The sequence below is a fragment of the Cenococcum geophilum genome, assembly GCF_001692895.1.
Source record: "Cenococcum geophilum 1.58 unplaced genomic scaffold K441scaffold_24, whole genome shotgun sequence".
NCBI classification, from domain to species: domain Eukaryota; kingdom Fungi; phylum Ascomycota; class Dothideomycetes; order Gloniales; family Gloniaceae; genus Cenococcum; species Cenococcum geophilum.
In genome coordinates, this window is record NW_027137582.1 from 1014398 (window position 1) to 1034166 (window position 19769).

Sequence of the window (19769 nt, forward strand, 5' to 3'; positions counted from 1 at the left end):
TAGGTAGTTATAATACACTAATAGATCTATTACTATTATAGTACTAAGTTAGTCTCCTAGGCTATTAACTTAGAATAATAATTTTTTTATATGTCCTACCCAACAGCCTAGACTTACCGCGCGGTACTTTACTAGCTTATTGGCTTCTTTTTATAAGAATATATCTAGGTGTTTATAGTAATCTACTAGTACTTTTATAGCAGGGTTAGTATGCTTCTTTAGTACTAAGGCTTTTTTAATATTAGCTATTGTAACAGCGAAGACCGTATATTTAGGTTTCTTGGCAAGTCGTCTAGTATGTATGTATATTCCGCCATCTCCACAAGGGTGTGGCCGGAACGGGTCGGCCACCCTCCCTGCTAGCGCAGGCAACGCGCCACCAGACGTAAGCTGAATTCTGCCCAGCCTAGCCCAAGAATAACTCATGCGTCAACTGGCGAAGTACATACTACGTCACAGTCAAGTAACGTAGCTGACCGGGAAGCGAGCCACCCCACGAAGCGGGCCACATACAGGTGATATTTGATCAATTTATAATAAAATCAACAATGAGCTTATATATATTCCAAATAGGCCAGCACATCCAGCTACAAGAGGAATGTGGAGAAGGAGATTCAATGCAATGGCGGACCCAACAACCTAATCCTATTAACGCCACCAGGGCAAATAACGAGAAAAGAATTGCTCACCTCAGCGATATCTGTTGCGATGATGGCCGACTCTGCAAGGACGTATAGGATGATCGTAAGCCACTTTGGAAGATGAGCCTGACAATTCTTAGCCAGATTGAGACCGGTGACGCTTCCCAACTTGATGCTGAGAGACTGTAAGAAGATGGCGAATATGTTAGATATCAGGACTATGAATAGGAGAGCGAATTTGGTTTCAGCACCCGCCGCAACATCTGTTGCATAATTCCCCTGATTAATATAAGCAACCGCTATCAGAAAACCCGGTCCAACGAACTTCGCGTACTTGATGCTAATTTGCAGCATCCGAAGGGAATAGCGAGTCAGAAAGGCTTTCTACGGAGCGTCTTTGCACTCTGTAGAGCTCTGGGCCCGCTTCCCATCGGAAGCCAGCTTTGCGACTGTCCGGGGTGGTTCCTATGGAGAATTGTGCACCTCTTCAGCGCCTGAGATTTGCATGTTCGTCGCCTTATTTTAAGACTCTCTCTATTCTCTGGCATTCGCTATGCCATTGAGGTCCTGACGAGTCGTCAGATCAGCAGCCAACTGCGGAGGGCTCTGGTTCTAGGTTGGATGGAGAAGAGTGTTATCGGTTTGTGATGGACAATTCATCCTGTAAACTTAGGAGAACTCTGAAGAGTATGGAACGACGGTTTAGGAAAAATCAAGAGGGGATATAAAATGCAAAAGTGTGGGAGGAAGGACTGATGTCTCTTAAGACGAGCGTTTGAGACTGACGACAACCCTTCTTCCCATTTCTTGGCTCTTTGCTGCATTGGGTGGCCGGCGCTTTCTTGGCCGGGACGCATTAAAACAAAGCACTCCTTCACCGCCTTATTCCATCGCATGATTGTGAAGGTTCCCACGTCGTGCAGGGGCGTCACCGAGCCAGAAACCGCGGTGCAGCCGCAGTTGCATCGAGTCAATCTGGTTGTACAAGTTACTGTGCTCACAGTGCAATCCTGGAAGGGCCGAAAAGGCTTGGCACGCGCTATCGTCGGAGAAAGCCGGTACGGAGGACGGAGCAAAAAGAGATTTCCACTTCCTTTTTGGGACTAGTGGACACCCCCCATAAGGTCGCTAAAGTTATGGGGGCTCTGTCGCTTGAGTAACGAGGTTTCAGGCAGTCTATGCCCCTAGACCCGCCAAAGGCCCCCCAAAGAGGCCCAAAACCTCAGCAACCTTATGGGCACCTTATGGGGATAACACCGCTAGTCCCAAAAAGGAAGGGGAAATCTCTTTCTGCTCCGTCCTCCGTAGAACCCGTCTAACGTCTTAGCCACCCAAACGAGACAGCCACCCGAGACAATGCACGGGCCTCCTACGAAAATCAAAATCAATTTGATATCAAAATCAACCCCAAAATCAACCAGCGGCCGTTACGACGATGGTAAATAGAAGAAGGCGATAGACCGTATATTCGGGCAAGCAAACGGCCAGATTAATTAGGATCGGCTTCCAATAATTAAAGAATAATTTGTATTCGATCTTCTTGGTCAAGCGACAGCAATTGGGGGGTAGTAGAGGACATAGTGGTAGTGTAGTAAAGGGGTATTTTGATGTTTTGATTTTGGTAGGAGGCCCGTGCATTGTCTCGAGTGGGTGGCTAAGACGTTAACCGGCTGCACGGATCGCCATGCAGTTACTGGGCAGAGTCGCCCATCCACTCTCGAGCCTTTCACGTCCTTGTGTTCGCTTCAACCTCACAAAGCTCTCCCCTCGAGAATCTGTTAGATTTTACAGTCATCAGTAGCCCAATTCTTCTACGAAAGACACAGTGTGTGTGATCCAGAACGTCTTCAACACATGCAAGCGCTTCAACATCTCATTCCGAAAGCAAGTCCCATTAGAGCAACCAGCTTCTGTACACGCCCAGCCCCCCTTAGCTCGCGAGAATGGAGTGACTCCATGCATGTCTACCTCATACAACTCCGATTGGCTGGTAGTGATGTCATATGTGGTACAGAACTTGTTGCACGAGAAGAAGCATAAACACCATTACAGGCAAAACTCCTTAGTACGGTATGGGTTTTGGCGCCAAATGTATCGTAATACCAATGGTATTGTTATATCAAGAGTCACGTGTAGGGTGAATAAGCAGTAAAAACTTAATAAAAAGTGGATCTTAAAGCCTAAAGGGTATAGATTATCCTCCTTACGGGCCAGATATACGCCTTCCCATACAACTAGTTATACCGATATTGGTGGTAGAGTTTAACGGTATCGTTGAAAGTCAGATAATCGTTAATTACACCAAAAAAGTCTTGATCAGGGCGCGTATATCGTAATACCAAAGGTATCTTTATATACCCGGTATCGTATTAAGGAGTTTTGCCTATACAGGCAAAACTCCTTAGTACGATATGGCTTCTGCAGCCGAGCGTATCGTAATACCAATGGTATCGTTGTATTCAGGTTTTGTATGTAAGATACACCAAAAATCAAAATCATAGTATATATTATGTATCTACATGCGCGAAGCCGTAATTGGGCAACTGGCTCTACCAAAAAAGAGGAGATCGCCACTTGCTTGGTGTTTTAAAGCTATCGGGCTTGAATTCGACGATCGCGCCTTAACAGAGTTACAATAGCCTCTCTATCACCAGCTTCCTGTTGTTCCTTATACAATCGAAGGGTTCGTAAGGCCTCTAGCGCCTTATTGAGCTTAATTTGAGGTAGTTGGGCGTCCTCCTTATCTGTTTCCGCATCGTGATCTGGTCCAGCGTAGAGCTCTGCTACGTGCTCTCGTAGGCCTTGCCTGCAAGGCAATTTAGCTAGATTAAGCTGCTTAAATTTATCGCTCATTATTTCTAATATTAAGGATTAATTAATTTTTCGACGGAGGAAGTCGCTTGCCTAGCGAGCAACCTCCGATTGTAGTAGACTGGGGTGGGCGCGTATTTTCTGGCGTTCAAAGTCAGAGAATCCATGACGACGTGGCCTTAGAATTTCGAGACCTACCTATAATTAATAAGGTAGAATTAAGTATGGAGAGTAAGATCTAAGGTTAAATTTGTCAGATTTTAATGAAAGTTAATGGCTGAACTCGCGGTAAGGTAAGGCCAAATCCGACGAATTAAAACTGGTTATACCGATTTTGGTGGAGGCACCTAACGATATCGTCAAAAGTTAGATTATCGTTAATTACACCAAAAAAGGCTTGATCAGGGCGTGTAGATCGTAATACCAATGGTATCGTTATATACCCGGTATTGTACTAAGGAGTTTTACCTGTAGATCTATAAAGTCCAAGCAATAGCAATGTCCGTCCTCCGATCTGTAGGCGATTAATATCTAAGCCCATCCTCACATTCAGACATCAAACCGAGAATAAAATGGTTTCTACCAACCTGACCGCCCTCCTCTCCACCCTCATAACCTCCAACCACATCCTCCACTACCACAACGTCCTCGATGCTTACGGCCATGTCTCGGTGAGGAACCCGAACAATGCTTCTACCTTCTTTCTCTCGAAGCAGCTTGCACCTGCTCTCGTCTCCTCTCCAGCCGATATCAACGAATACTACGTTTCATCCGGCGAGGCCGTCAATTCCTCCGATCCAGCAGGATACGCAGAGCGCTACATCCACTCGGAGATCCTGAAGCGCTTCCCCCAGGTAAATAGCGTGGTTCATAGTCATAGTGAGGACGTGATTCCTTACGGTATCGCGGGCGTGGACATGAGGCCGAGCTATCACATGGCCGGCTTCCTGGGGTCCAAAGTTCCCGTCTTCGAGATTGAACAATACTACAACAACTCTCAAGTCCACGACATGCTCGTCAGCACCAACCCCTTAGGGGCTGCACTGGCCTCTCTCTTCGCCAACTCAAGCTCCAGCAACGCTCCCACAAACACTCTAGTCGTGATGCGCGGTCACGGCTTCGCGACTATAGGAGCGAACCTCACCGAATCAACCTTCCGCGCCTATTTCGCAGCCAGCAATGCCCGCGTACAACGAAAAGCTCTCACGCTGGCTGCGCTTGCGGCTAAGGATGGAGAGCTGGGCCATACAGATGGAGTCAGGTATCTGGATATGAGAGAGCAGGCGGATGCAAGCGTGATGAATGATTGGAGCTCGAGCAAACCGTGGGCGATGTGGGTTAGGGAGGTAGAGGTAAATCCTTTGTATGTTAATACTCTTGGGACGCCGCCGGTATGAGTACTTGATGGACTGATCAAGGATGTGGCGTCGGCTGAATAGACTTGTTCAGGGTGTCCTAAGCTCCAGGACATACACCTGAACAGTGCCGGGGAAGATGAAATGCGGAAGATATAAACATCTGCCTAAAAGAGCCTTCTAAGTCTATCACCTTTCTTTAAGATACTCTCCTTTTATCTTTGGAAAATTTCGTCTTTTTTTTGCTCGTCACCCTTCTTTAATATTTCCCTCCTACTTATATAATCTCTTGCGTGTTACGGGTTTTATAGATAGGGCTTGGGACGTTAAAGACTTTATTACCAGTTGCCCTTTTGGCGGTTCCTGTTAGCTAGATATAGTTATAGGTTTAGAGTTCCGTGCCTAAAAATACCTCTACTAAAGCGTGGCTAAAACCTGCCCCTTACTAAAATTAGAGCTTCTATTTTAGTAGGCGAAACTCCTAAGTCCTAGAACTGGTCCCCGGACATTAGTGTTAACAGCGGAGCCCAAAAACGAGCCCAAGACGCTAGTGTTTTCATTCCGCTGGACGAGGAGGAAAAGCACTCCTACGATAATGGGCGGGGACGATTATACAGTCGCTAGCGAAACCGGCTTCCCCTCGAATGCAGCTCTAATAAAGTTTATCCCGCTCTGCAAACAGGGGCCTTAGCGCCCTACTTTACATATCCAGTAAAGCGTTAGACCAGAAGTATACGTGTTCTATACGCTAATACTAGGCTTTTATATACCTTACCTTATACAGTAACGTAGTCGGCGGGCTAGTGGCCCACGCGGGCTAGTGGCCCACCTTAAAACTCACCAAATTTATACCTTAATATCTTAACAACCACTTAATAATAATAATAATTCATTGCTTAACGTCCGATTCGGATCCCTATTGGGCCCACGCGGACTACTCCTTATTTACATATAGGGAGAAAACTCTATTTAAGAAAAATAAGAAAACCCCGTAATCCATCTCCCCGCCTTTTAGGACTCGCCTACTTAGCGCCTACAAGTCGCCTATGGTGCTCTACTACCTTACTATTTAACCTCCTTAGGAACCACTGCTGCCGTAATAAGCCTATAGACGCGCTAGTATTACAAACTATTACTCTACTACTGTAGAGTTACTAGGGGCTACCTACTACCCGCCCCCTTACCTTTTATTACCATTTCCTTTATAACCCAGAACTAATTTAATATATTTTAACTAATAAGCCACTAGGTAACCGCCTTAAGGCCTTTTTATATTAAGAGCAGTATATTATAGTTCTCTATACTAGCTACTAAAAGTATTATTTCTTAATTAGTATATAGGGGGCATAGCAGTATTACATATTTTAGTATCTATCTTAGCTAGCCACATTTGTATCTTAGGCTACCTACTAAAATACCCACCTAGTAAAGCCAATCTTTTAGTCCTATTATTCCTATTCTTAAGAGTGTTGCTATTATATTTTCTGCCTTTATTAGGCCTTCTTAGAGCCCTTAGGTATTTACCCCCTATAGCGTTAACTATACTATAGCTTAGGTTCGTCTTACCTAAGTTAGCCTCTATACCTTTAACTCCTATTTACCTCTCTAGCGTTAGTTTAACTAGTATTATATTACAATAGATAGTTTCCTAGCGTTCTTACGTGTTCTACTTTAGCTCCTTTCTCTATCTTACTATTATCTTTACTAACCTCTTACGCGTCTCCCTTCCTCCTCTATATAGGCCTAGGCCCTAAAGCNGCACNATTNTTCTTNTACTTTCTTTACCTATTTCTCTAATATCTCTTCCCTACTTTAGGGTTATTGGTTTATTCTCCTATAGGGCACCCTAGGGTCCCTCCATAGTTTACTTAGGCGTGTCTTAATATACTTTATAACATTAGAGTTGCGTTTATTTTACATCCTTTATATTATAGTAGCTTTAATATATAACTATAGGGGGGGAATATTAGATTCCTTCTTAAGCAGTGCTGTGGCCGTTTACTTATACCCACCTATAATACTCTAAAGGCAGGCTATTTGGACCTTTTAAAGTAGTTTAAAAAGTAATTTAGGGGGGCCCTTCTTAGTTTCTCTAATGGCCTAAATACTGGATTTATATATTATAGTTAGCCGGACGACTATTATATATAGTAGGCGTAACCTCTAGAAGTATAGACCCTATATAGAATTAATAATCCTAGATAAAGTAATAAACTATGCTTGGCCTTTATAGGCCGCTTACGCCGCATATACGCTCCACCAGAGCTTACTATCTACCTATACTTCTAATACCCTTAGGCCCTAAACTAGTTAACCCCTAAAGCCTTAAATGTAAATTATATACTAGAGATCTGCAGATTAGTTACATTTTCTTATAAAATAAATTAGCTGGTATTTCTCTAATAAGAATTAGACTCTATAACATTTTGCCTATTCTATATAAGTATTATAAGCTTTCTCTAGTATTCTACAATTCTTTACGGCTATTAGCCCGTATATAATTAGGTTTATATTATTAATAAAGCCTATTCCCTAGGTCGCCCCTTCCTTAAAGGAGTTAAGTAGGTTACTTATAAAGAAAAAGAAGAGTATAGGCAAGAGGGGTAATCTTTATAGTATTCCTATTATAACTATAATAGGGGGGCTCTGGTATCTACTAAAGACTAATAATATTTCTTTCTAGCCTATAAACCCTTAAATAAATTATATAATCTATTTTAGGAAGCCCTTTACCCTAAGGATATACAGGAAACGCTTATAGGGTATATTGTTATAGGCACTACTAATATCTAGGCTAAGCATTAATACTATAAAGTCCTTTCGCATCGCCTATATAGATTTAATAGTGGTAGCACGTAGCGTAAGTGCTAATAGTGTTAAGCGGTTCTTTCTTGCCCCTATTTGGCTTTATAGTAGTAGGGCGTGTTTCTCTACTATATCTACTATATATTCCGCTATTACCCTTTCTAAGATCTTACTAAGGGTGTTTTCTAAGGCAATAGGGCGGTAGCTTTTTAGGATTAAGTAATCTACTTTACCTTCTTTTTATAGGACAACCGTCATTATAGATCTTCTAAGTCGCAAGTAGTAGCCTATAGTAAAGTATACTCTAGCTACATCTATAAGCCAAGGTGCTATAAATAGCCTATAGGTTTTTAGGGCCTTATTTAGAATCCTATCTAGTCCTAGTGCTATATTATTTAAAAGGCGGCTAATAGTTCTAGCTATTTCCTCTATTATTATATTGCTGTTAACCCGCAGGCAAGTTACTAGTATTTTGCCTATAATATTACTAAGGTCTACTAGAGCTAATTAGGGGAAGAACCTTTCTATAAGGATCTTTACCTTCTTATTATTATTATTTATAGCCTATAATTTTCCTACTCTTTATAGGGGTGGTAGGTGTAGGTCTTCTACTAAGCGCCTTACCTTTTTCTTTACCCATTTTACTATAGCCTAAAGGCCCTTATTATAGGGGAGGCTCGGGTTAGAAGTATACTCGTTTATAAACCATCTCCAGTTATTCCTTACTTCTTTTTTTAGGGTATTCTTTAGCTAGTTTCTTATATCTTTATATTATCTCTTATCTTTAGGGTTATAGCTACTTATATATTTCCTTCTTACTTATTATTAGCTGGTAATTAGAACTGCGCATTATATAGACTATACATATCGCGTATAGGGGCCTAGTTTTAAAATCAGGCAGTGCTCTTTTAGCCTATTTTTAATTGCTGCCTAGATCCTTTCTAGTCTTTAGTTAATTTCCTCAGGGGTAGCCAATAAGCCTCGCTTATTTAGTATTAGGTGGATTTCTTCTAGGTCTTAAAGTTGTTATTTAACTATATTAAAGAAACTGTTTATCTTAAGCTTCCTTATTGCATATCTTTTTCTATTTAGTTACGCTTTAGTATTTAGGTCTAGCTATATTTAGATAGGGATATAGTCTAAGGTAAGTACCTATTCTTCTTCAGGGTTATACCTTTTAAGTCTCTAGTATAGGCCTTCGTTTATAAATATAAGGTTAATTATACTTCTAGCAGTGCCTTATTACCATATAATTGCTCCTAAGGGGGTAACTAGCTTAAGGCCTTAGATATCTATAACTCTTAATAGGCACTCTAACTGTTAATCTGCAGTAATATAGATACCCCCCCACCGCGGGTGGTAGAGGTTTATATCTCCTAGTAGAATAAACTCTATACCTTTAGTTTTTAGTAAGCTTATTACCAATATAATATTCTCTATTTATAAAACCCCTTTAACCTTAGGGTTATACACATTAATAATTTATACCGGTCCCCTATATGTTTAGATTATTATAACTATAATATCTAGGTTAACTGCCTACTATAACTATAAGGATAGGCTAATAGCCTTGCTAATTATAAAGCACACGCGTATAGCTGCTTTTGGTTTATATAGGAGCTAGAATCCTTAGGGGCAGTATATTAATTATATAAAGGTATTATAATACGGTTCTTATATAATAAGAATATAATATTTCTCTAGGTCTAAACTGTCTAATAGGGGCCTTACAAAGCAGTAGTTTATATTACCGCAGTTATACTATATAATAAATAGGTAGTAAACCCCCAGTAAGGGTCCTTTAACTCTCCTTTATTCCTTACTTCTTCTATTTCCACTTTCTCTAGGATATTTAGAGCTTCTATCTCTTATATCTATACCCTAGTTACTACTTATTTTATATAGAGCTTTCTATTCCTATATCTTATATTCCTATTAACGCTTCTATATCTAAATCTATTATTATTACCGGTTCTTCCTCTATTCTTACTAGTTAGCTATATACCCTTTATAGGTCGGCTATAAATATTATATTTACCGCATTAAGTCTAATTCTTAATTATCCTAGTCTTAAGCCTACTATCGTTGTCTATAGGGGTCTTTCTACGGGACGTCTTCTCCCTTATATCCCCTATAACCCTTATATCCCTAATTAGTCTAGTAATATTACACAGCGTCGCTTCTAGCCTATTAAGGCTTAGGATAGCTAGCCTAGCCCTCTAGTATTAAAGGTAGGAAACGCTAAAAAGGCGCCTACGTCCCCCTAGCTTATTGCCTATTGTTTCTATTTATATAACCTAGCGTATAGTTATTCCCGCAGCTATTAAGCCCTTGCCTTCCGTCTCCTATATTTAATACAGTCTTCTCTCTCCTACGCCTTATATATACTTTAATAGCAGTTTATATATTTTATTTAGTCTTAATTTAAGTAATATCTTATATTGTAGGGGCCTATATAGTGGCTATAGTATACCTATACTGCGTATATAGATTAGGTATGTCCCTATTATATATAGCAATAGTATTATTCTAGGCGTAGTCTATAGTTATAGAGCCTTATATTGTATATAAGGCTATTTATAATTATTCCTTTTTAAATAAGGAGTTTTTACATTTTTAGTATATATATACTAATAATAAGGAAGCTATATGTTTATTTAGCGTCTCCCTAATAAGTCTCCGGTAACCCTTATATCCTCTTATTATTCTTATTATATACTTAGTTTATATTTTCCTATTAAAGCTATTAGATTTAGGTAATTTTAAGTCCTAGTATAAGGCGTTCCGTTTATCTTACTATCTTTTATATAATTACTATATTATCCGCCTAGCGTCCCTTTTCTACCCTAAGGCTTATAGGTGTTAGCGACTTAGTCAATCGAGGCACGAGCACGGCAAGAGGGACGCGCAAGCCTATACGATTGGTAGTCTATAAACGAGGATCTAAAGCTAAAGAAAGGAAAGGAGAAGAAGAGCAGCGCTGGTCGAAGTAGGGTTCTTTTTATGCGGTCTTCTAGTCACGTAACCGCGAAGTTCTGCCAAGTTCTACCAGGTTCTGCCAGTGCCGTAACATTACCCCCCCCTCCGTAAAAGCCTGCCCTCAGGCTTTATAGTCCGTATTATGCTTATAGGGCGTTCTTATCTTTATATTCTTCCAATAGCTTATTATCTTCACTATACTAGCACTCCATCTACTCGTCTAGGTACTTTAGGGGTCCTAGTTTATTAGGGTAGCGGTTATAGAATTCTTAAAGCTTATGGGGACTGCTAATAAAGTTCCATGCAGGGTACCAGGTAGGATCTGGGTCATAGCTTTTCCAACTAACGCGGTACTTTAGCGTTTTCCTTACTAGTTTACAGGCCAGTACTTCTTTAATTTCCCATTTGTTATCGCCATTAACTTAAATCGGTAGGGGAGGTTCGTTCTTTTGTCTAGGTAATAGGTCGTTCGTAGCTTTCTATAGCTTATTTAGCAAGAAAACGGGGTAAACCTTAATCAAATCCAGGAGCTTTACTTTATACGAGTTACCTATCTTCTTAAGGACCTTATACGGTCCCGCCATCTAATAGTCTAGCTTACGGCTAGGCCGTTCCGTCTTTTAGTTCTTTATTATAACCTAGACCATATCGCCTACGGTAAAGTTGGGTTCGCGCCTATACTTATTTACCTACTGTTCTATTAATTTCTGGGCCTTTTTTAGATTTATATAGGCTACTATCCAGGCTTCCTCTAAGCGCTTAGCGTACTGCTAGGCTTCCTTATAAGACAGTTTCTCGCGTACAGTCCGTAGTCCTTCTAGTCTATCTCAGTTAAAGCTTATTTGGGGTAAATACCCCATTTCTAGTTAGATAGGTGCAAATCCCGTAAAGTTATAGGGTAGGGTTGCCTAGGCGTAGTCTATTAGGGGTAGCAGTTTGCCCCAGTTATCCTAGAAGTAGTTAATAAAAGGCCGGAGTCTCTAATCCAAATATTGATTTACAATCTCCGTCTAGCCGTCTATCTAGGGGTAGTATGCTATAGAGAGCTTTAGCCTAATACCTAGGATCCAGGTAAACTCGTTCTAGAAGGCCGATATAAATTACAGGCCGTGATCGGATATAATAGTATCTAGTAGTCCGTAAATGCGGTAGACGTAGTAGATATATAGTCGGGCCGCCTCCTTAGCATTAATATTCTTATAACAGGGAATTAAAAACAGGCGCTTGCTAAAGCGGTTAACTAGAATTATAACCATATTATATCTGTTGCGGTCTATTAGTAGCTTATAGAAGTCTATAGAGATATGCTGCTAGGGGCGGTCGGGTATCGAGAGAGGTTTCAATAGTCCTAGGGTCTTATCTCGTGGAATTATAGATCTATAGTAGCTATCGCAGTTCCGTATATAACGGTTAATATCTATAATTATTCCGGGCCAGTAGTAGCGGTCACCAATAATCTTACGGGTCTTATTTTTTCTAGGGTAGGCCGTAGAGACCTGGGCATAAGCTTTGGCAATAAGCCGGGTCCGTAAGTTCTATTCCTTAGCTACTACTAGCCGTTCCTAGTGCTTAAGTAGTCCGTTTTCAAGGGACTATGGGCTAGCAACGTTCTTTGCCTTTTTACGGTATTCCTATAGAGAGGGGGTTGTTTGGTTGGCCTATAGTAGTTTATTAATAAAGTCAAGTTTAGAGGAGTTAATAGGATATATCTCGGCGCCTAAAGAGTCCGTGCTTAGTTCTGCCCGTATCTAGGGGTTAAGGTATTCTAGTTATAGTAGCGTCTGGGTCCGTAGTAAGATCTTTACAGCCGTCTAGTTATCTAGGTCTTGCTCGCGCCTTATAAAAGCGTCCGCACGGTTCGTAGCGCCTAGTCTATATATAATTAAGAAGTTAAACTAAGATAGGGTATCCGCCTAGCGTGCCTACCGGGCCGTAAGGGCCTTAGTTATTATAAAGTATTCTAGGGCCTTATAATCTAAAACTACCTTAATCGGCTTAGGGGTCCCCTCTAGCTATATACGCCAGTGCTAAAAGCTAGAGATAATAGCCAGCATTTCTTTGTCATGGATATAGTAATTTAGCTCGGCATCTATTATAGTCTTTAAATAGTATATAATAGGGTGCCACTCTCCATCCGGTTGCTTCTGGGAAAAAACACCAGCTATCGCGCCGTCTAAGGCATTAGTTTCTAGCATTAAGGGCCGTTCTAGGTTAAAATAGGCAAGTAGGGGAGCCGATACCAGCCGTTTCTTAAGCTTATTAAAGGCCTGCCTATATATAGCGTTAAAGTGGAAGGGCTAGTCTTTTCTAGTAAGACGGTTAAGAGGCCGGGCAATCCTGCTATAGTTCTTAATAAAGCGTTAGTAGAAGTTACAAAACCCTAAAAAGGATTATACCCCCTTTACGGTCCGTGGGGGTGTCCACTAGTTAATTACGGCCGTTTTCTTTAGGTCGGTTTTAATTTCGTCTATACTAATAATAAAACCTAGGTACTTTATACACTTAACACTAAACTCCGACTTCTTAATGTCGACCTAGAGGCTAGCCTTGCGGAGCCGTTATAGGACTTTATAGACGTACTCCTTGTATTCTAGCTCGTTCTTAGAGTAGATTATAATATTATCCAAATAGGCCGTACAGAAATTGTTAAGGTAGTTAAAGAGTACATCGTTTATATACCGCTAGTACGTAGCTAGTCCGTTAGTCAGTCTAAAAGAGAGCACTTTATATTTATACGTTCCGTAACGGGTCCGAAACGTAGTAAGATCTTTAGACCTAGGGTCTATTCTAATTTGGTGGAAGGCCTAGCAGATATTAAGCTTTATAAAGACCTTAGCTCTACTCATTCGGGCTAAAGTCTTATTAAGTAGGGGCAGCGGATAGCGATCCTTGCGGGTTATATTATTTAGCTTATAGTAGTTAATATAAAAGCGGAGTCCTCCATTTAGCTTTTTAATAAAGAGAATAGGTAAGGCGAAAGGGGCTTAGCTAGGCTTAATAAAGCCCTTATTTAGGTTATTGATAAGATACTACTTTATAGCCTATAATTCGGTAATAGACTGCTTATAAAGGGGGCTAAAGCTAAGGGTGTTTTCTTTGCCCTGCTTAATCTCAATCTTATAGTTATATAGTCGGTAAGGTAAAAGTATATTAGACGCTGCTTTAGAGAATACGTCCTTAAATTTCTGGTGTTAATAGGGCAGCTTTTATTCTACTAGTTCCTTATCCATAAGCTCGCTTTCTTATCCGCTAAGCTTATTTCCCTTTTCCTTAATTATTTAATTAATTTTGTATAAGCTTATTATAAAGGTAACGGTATTAGGCTAAACCAAGTTCTAGTAGAATCCTACGGCACCAATATAGCAGATATTAACTAGTGGGAGGTCCGCTGGTTTCCTTACAGCCGTTTTCCGGACCGTATTTTGCGGTTTAGGGTTTGTAATCTTTCTTAGCTCCTATTCCATCTTCCGCAGGTTATCCCTCTAATTTATTAGTTTAGTGTAACGTCTAACGTCCCTTACTATTCTTCGTGGCTATATAGGGCCTAAGCTCTCTATAGGGGGCTTTTCTAGGTCACTACTAACTTCCTAGGTCTTTAATGCGGGTGGCGTGACATAGGTAGTCTAGGGGTAACGTAGTATATAGATCCGTTGCGAATTAAGCTATATATCTTTCTTAAAGGCCTAGTCCCTACGCATAGCATCGGCCTAGTAAATAGTATTAATCTAGGGCCGTATGAGGTTTTCTATTATAATGCTGATTTCTTTTATAAAGGAAGGGGTTAGGGGTAGGGTTTTGGGCTAGGTAAGCCGTTTACTCTATATGTTAAGCTATAAGCCTAAATAGGCTAGCTATTTTCGCCCTAAAATTATATTATGGCTACCTAGGTCCGTAATAAGGAAGGGGGCGTTATATTACCTTCGTCTATTAACACAAAGGTAAATCCGCAAGATAGTTGTAATAGGTGGTCCTATCTGCCTATTGTACCCGCGAATAGGAATTAGTTTGGGCAGTTCTTTAATAGGTGTATTTAAAAAGTCAGCTAGCTTTACGGCACACTAGGTGTCTATTAAGGCGAAGGTATTTACTCTAAAGTCAGCTAAAGCAGAGGTTAAAACTTAGTATCTATTACAGAATAAAGTATAAGGGATAATGCAGCTTCTTCTACTAACTAGTTAACCTAGATTAACATCTAATATATCAATCCCTTTTAACCCTAAAGAAAAGTCTTCCTTTAGGGTTCCTCTTTTTCCAACTCCGCGCTATCCTCCTAGATTAATAAAACCTTATCCGCTTTCGCGTTTATTAAGCAATCCCTTATACAGTAACCTTTCTATCCGCAAAAGAAGCAAGCTCCTTAATCACTAAGGGCCTATATACGGGGGTTACTATATATAGGCCGAGCATTCACCGGACCTATAGTAGGGCTAGCCGTACGGCTAGCTACTAAATTGGCGGTAGGCTATACGGGTAGTGCTGCGGGGGTTGCCGATCGTGCTGGGGCATTGCGGGCCGTTCTTGTATTGCTTGTGGTCTAATTTAAAGGGTTTCTGGCTTTATACCGTTTGGCGCGTNCCTTAATTCNGNNNAGGCCTTAGTNAATAGCCAAGCACTAGTCNNTAAGTTCCTTTAGCGTCTATATAGTAGTAAAAACTAGCAGTACGGCTTGCTGTAGGTCTAGGGTAAGCTTATTAAATAGGTCTAGCATTAGATCTTCCTAGGGAATTTAAGCCTGGCCGGCTAGGTGTAGAAAGCGGGTCTAAAAGGCCGAGAAGGTCTCTGTCGTTTTTATATTTAGGCTTTTATAATTAAGTCGGGCGTTTTATACTTTAAAGGGGTCCTTATAAATAGAAGACAGGTAAATAATTATCTCTTCTTTAGAGAGGAAGGGCTTTGCCGAGTCCTATACGTACCGCGGACGTAGGTGCGTCTATACGTCCCCACCGGTACGGCCGAAGACATAGGCTATTTTAGCCCAAGTAGTAGGGAAGTAGTCCGCATTAACTTTAAGCTTATTTTACAATTAAAGCTTCCAATTATTAAATGTAGGGTTGGTTCCGTCTATAAGCAATAGGGGGTCCGCGACCTTTGCGGACCGCGATAATGCTAATGCTGTACGCTAGGCTAGAGCCTTAAGGACTATAGCAAGTCTCTAGGTGTCTAATGATTCCTTGCTAGGCGTAGGGGGTTCTCTGGCTTTAAGCAGCTCTTAAAGTTATTTAATTTCGGCATTAGCTACTGTAAGCTCCACTTAGGAGTTTAAGTTAGTTGCTGTTTCACCATTGGAGATATTTAAGGGTCCTGCAGCTGCTTTACTGGCTGCTGTATTTCTTGGCATTGTAGTACGGTTGTTAGGGTAACCTTTAATAGGATTCTGTAGGGGTTTTGGTCTGTGCGTATTTTATAGGTCTTATTATTCTTTTCTATTCTTCTAGTTCTGGTAATATTCTTTAGGTCTAATTCTATGTTTTGTTCTAGTTTATAGTCCGTAAATATATTTAAGTTCCTTCTTAGGAAGAAAGGGTAGTTAAGCTTTAGATAATATTAGCGACTTAGTTAATTAAGGCACGAGTACGGCAAGAGAGACGCGTAAGCCTATACAATTAGTAGTCTATAAATAAGGATCTAAAGCTAAAGAAAGGAAAGGAGAAGAAGAGCAGCGCTGGTTAAAGTAGGGTTCTTTTTATGCGGTCTTCTAGTCACGTGACCGCGAAGTTCTGCTAAGTTCTGCTAGGTTCTGCTAGTGCTATAATAATAGGAACCACTAGGACTTTAACTAGGTAATCCTTATAGAGTACTTTTATACTAATACGTTCTTCTAGCCTATCCTCTACCCTTATAGCTTATTCCTTTACCTATTAGTCCTTTAGGATAACTCTAATATCTCTACTCTTAAGGTATTAGACTATAATAGCGTTATAGACCTCTTTATATATCTTTATAAGGACTTCTATTTCTAATTATCCCCTAAGCCCCTCTACTTATTCTATATTTAGTTATATTATAATTATATACCCAGTTATTAACTTAAGGGGGGTAGGTTCCCTATACTATAAAAGTATAGCTATAGTGGCCTAGGTACGGTTCGCCGGTAAAGAGGGGTTATACTTATTTTTAATTTTGCTTAGCCGTTAGAGGATTTAATTAAGGGTTTACTAGAGGGGCGCCTAAGGTTTACTAAACTAGTAGAGCCATTCTACTAGCTATATTAGTTTATTATAGCTAATGGTTACTCCCCTATAATTTTAGATACTAGATATATCTAATAGGCTTTATATTTTATTAGATGCCTTCTTAATAAAAATATTTCCGCTTTATAGTGTGGTATTTGCCCGTCTTTATTATGGAGGGCCATTACTAGGCGTAGTTCTAGCGGTCGCGCGCGAGTGCGAGCCACCGTCGTTTAATGTGTGCCTCCCCTACAATGCATGCATCTCAGGGGGATTCTCTAGGTGTTTTTCAGGGTTCTTTTGGTTGGTTTTGGTCTTTTTGGGCCGGGTGTAGTAAGAGCTCCTTTTTTTAAGAGAGTATTAGCCGTGTAACAACCACTTAATAATAAATTCTAATAATTTAGATTTGGACTTTTATATACACTTTACAGCTTCTATTAAAGTTGCATAGTAATTAGTTTAGTAGTTTTTAATATATTAAATTTTAGGGGCTAAAATAAGGCTAAATTACTATATCTTAAAAAATACTAAACTATTTACTATATAACTTTAATAGAAGCTGTAAAGTGTACATAAAAGTCAAAATATAAATTATTAGAAATTATTATTAAGTGGTTGTTAAGATATTAAGGTATGGATTATCTAATTTTTGGTTGGGTTTTGAGGTGGGCCACTAGCCCGCGTGGGCCACTAGCCCGCGTGGGCCACTAGCCCGCCAACTACGTTAATATTCTTATCTTATACTGTGGTGGGGTAAATTGGCCTACGCCTAGTGTCTTGGCACCTCTCCATTTTCCTGTATTTATAGAGCCTTCGGCTTCCCTCCTTTCCTTGATATCACGAACCTACCGGAATACATTCTTTTCTTCTCTTCTTACTGACTGCTTTACTGATTACTTCTGACTGATTACGACCGACCGATCCACCGACCGATAGACCGATAGATAGATAGATAGGCAGCACCGTGACTTCCCATCTAAGAGACTGTAAGGGTACTTTTGGTCCCTTACTCGGCTACATCCTAGGAGCTCTCAGGGGCTGCCAAGGCTAGCCTTCGGCTAGGCCTTGGCCACCCCTTATAAGCTCCTCGGGCTTGCAGCCTCCTTCCTCCCCCATCGGTTCGTCTCTGTACTCAGGCTATTGCCTACCCTCATTACCATATCGTCCTCTTCCATCGACTCCCTATGTGACTTATGCTCGGCTTGCCTGCTCCCTACCGTACACCCTGGCAATACTGCCTTACAGAGACACCGTACCTCCCACATATTATATGGCATTCCACGTGGGGACGACGGCAAGCTCTTTAGATTAGAAATCTAGTGCTACATACACAGGAGACGCGCAAGAACAGCCAGCTACAGAAGAACGGTCAGCTGCAGAAGAACGGCCAGCTGCAGACAGACGAGACGGCAGAAGAGAACCAGGCAGTATCGGACAGCGAGGGGAACCAGGCAGTCCCGGAAAAGACAGGACAGCCAGACTCAACGCACAGGCCAAAGAGTGGCAACAAGAGGCAAAAGAGTGTCTCGGAAAGTTACGAGCAAGGACGTCAAGCGAACCAGTCGAACCAGCTAGCCAATCAGACAACTTCGGCCGACCGTCGGAGTTACCTGAGATCTACTACCTGCGCACGAGCATAGCCAGAGCTTTATTAAAGATGCAGAGACGATAGGTAGCCAAGGGCCAATCAATTAGATAGAAACGAGATCTAAGGCATATGGCGGCAAAGGAAGTCAGCGCTGCCCTTTAGGAACAGAAGAGAGAATACCGAGCAAGGTCGCAAGCACACGATATTGGATCTATCCTTGAAAGCTTCCTATTCTGGCCTAGCTTTATCTTCTTTCGAATTATCCGGATCGTATTAGCAGCGGCTCTAGAGGCGTTCCGTAAAGTGGCAGAGACCCTACCGCACGGAACGACAGCAGGCTAGAACGGACGAACGCATCAAGAATCGGTGGCAGTAGATAATAAAGACTCCGTGCTCTCTTAGGGAGACCCCCATTAGGCGTCAAGAAGTAGCGGACAGGATCCGGGCAGTAACTCTTGGCAGTAACTTTACTGCCCGAATCTTTTGATCAGCGGCGGCCCAGCAGGCGGTAAGGGTAGCCAAGGCACTACTCGGGCACCTATTTTACTAGTAAAAGCCATACAAATGCAATGTTTACCAATACTCCCCCACCCCTGCATGCCCCGCAAGCTGCTGCACGATTAAACGAAGGTGCACGTACTTTTATCATCTATTTTTACTCTCTCTTGTGCTTTACGCGTTTTCCCCTACGCGTCTCTCTCTCTCTACACGTCTCTTTCTACGCGTCTCTCTACGCGTCTCTCTCTACGCGCGAGCAGAGCCACGAGCAGAGCCACGAGTAGAGCCACGAGTAGAGCTACGAGCAGAGGTAGGTATAGAGGTGCGAGGCGTAGAGGTAGAAAGGGGTGTCGAGAAAGGGAATGTTAAAGCTAAGCCTTAATTTACCCCTGTAGATCAACTGCGCACTGTTCATCTAGACCCACCCCCCTACCGACCCACTTTCCTATCCAGACTGCCCCCTTTACTTCTCTCTTTGCTTCTCTTTGCTCCTCCCTCTGCTCCTCCCTCTGCTCGTGGCTCTACTCGTGGCTCTGCTCGTGGCTCTGCTCGTGGCTCTACCCGTGTCTCTACCCGTGTCTCCTTGCGTCTCCTTGTGCGTTTCTTGCATGTCTTATGGGGGGTTAGGTAGAGAGGTGTAAAGACAGACGCAGATATAAAGACGTAAAGACGCGGAGATATAAAGGCGTAGAGGCGTAGGGAGAGGCGTAGGGAGAGGCGTAGAGGCGCAGAGGTACCTCTAGGGGTAGACCCTGCTAAATTAAGCTACGACTCTAAAAAATAAGCTCTAAGCCACTAATTTTGCACCGGCAGAATGAAACTTGGCAGAAGATTCGGGCAGTAAAGTTACTGCCAAGAGTCATTGCCCGAATCCTGTCCGACTATGAATGCCAAGGGCTAAAGGATCTTATTTAGTGAGGAT

General features: G+C 41.6%; 2 protein-coding genes across 2 annotated transcripts; one reads left to right on the top strand and one right to left on the bottom strand.

Moving 5' to 3' along the window:
• Positions 1–531: 531 nt before the first annotated feature.
• K441DRAFT_562994 (uncharacterized protein) lies at positions 532–1019 on the bottom strand (the record flags this gene model as incomplete). Its single annotated transcript, XM_067643588.1, has 2 exons — positions 532–639; positions 690–1019. Coding segments are annotated over 2 exons (438 nt in total), but the record flags the coding sequence as incomplete, so codon positions are not given.
• A 2865-nt stretch (positions 1020–3884) lies between these two features.
• On the top strand, positions 3885–5181 carry K441DRAFT_660788 (arad-like aldolase/epimerase). Its single transcript, XM_067648769.1, has one exon. It carries the CDS (start codon positions 4025–4027, stop codon positions 4847–4849), a length of 825 nt encoding a protein of 274 aa, XP_067503478.1. The 5' UTR covers positions 3885–4024; the 3' UTR covers positions 4850–5181.
• Positions 5182–19769: the final 14588 nt, after the last annotated feature.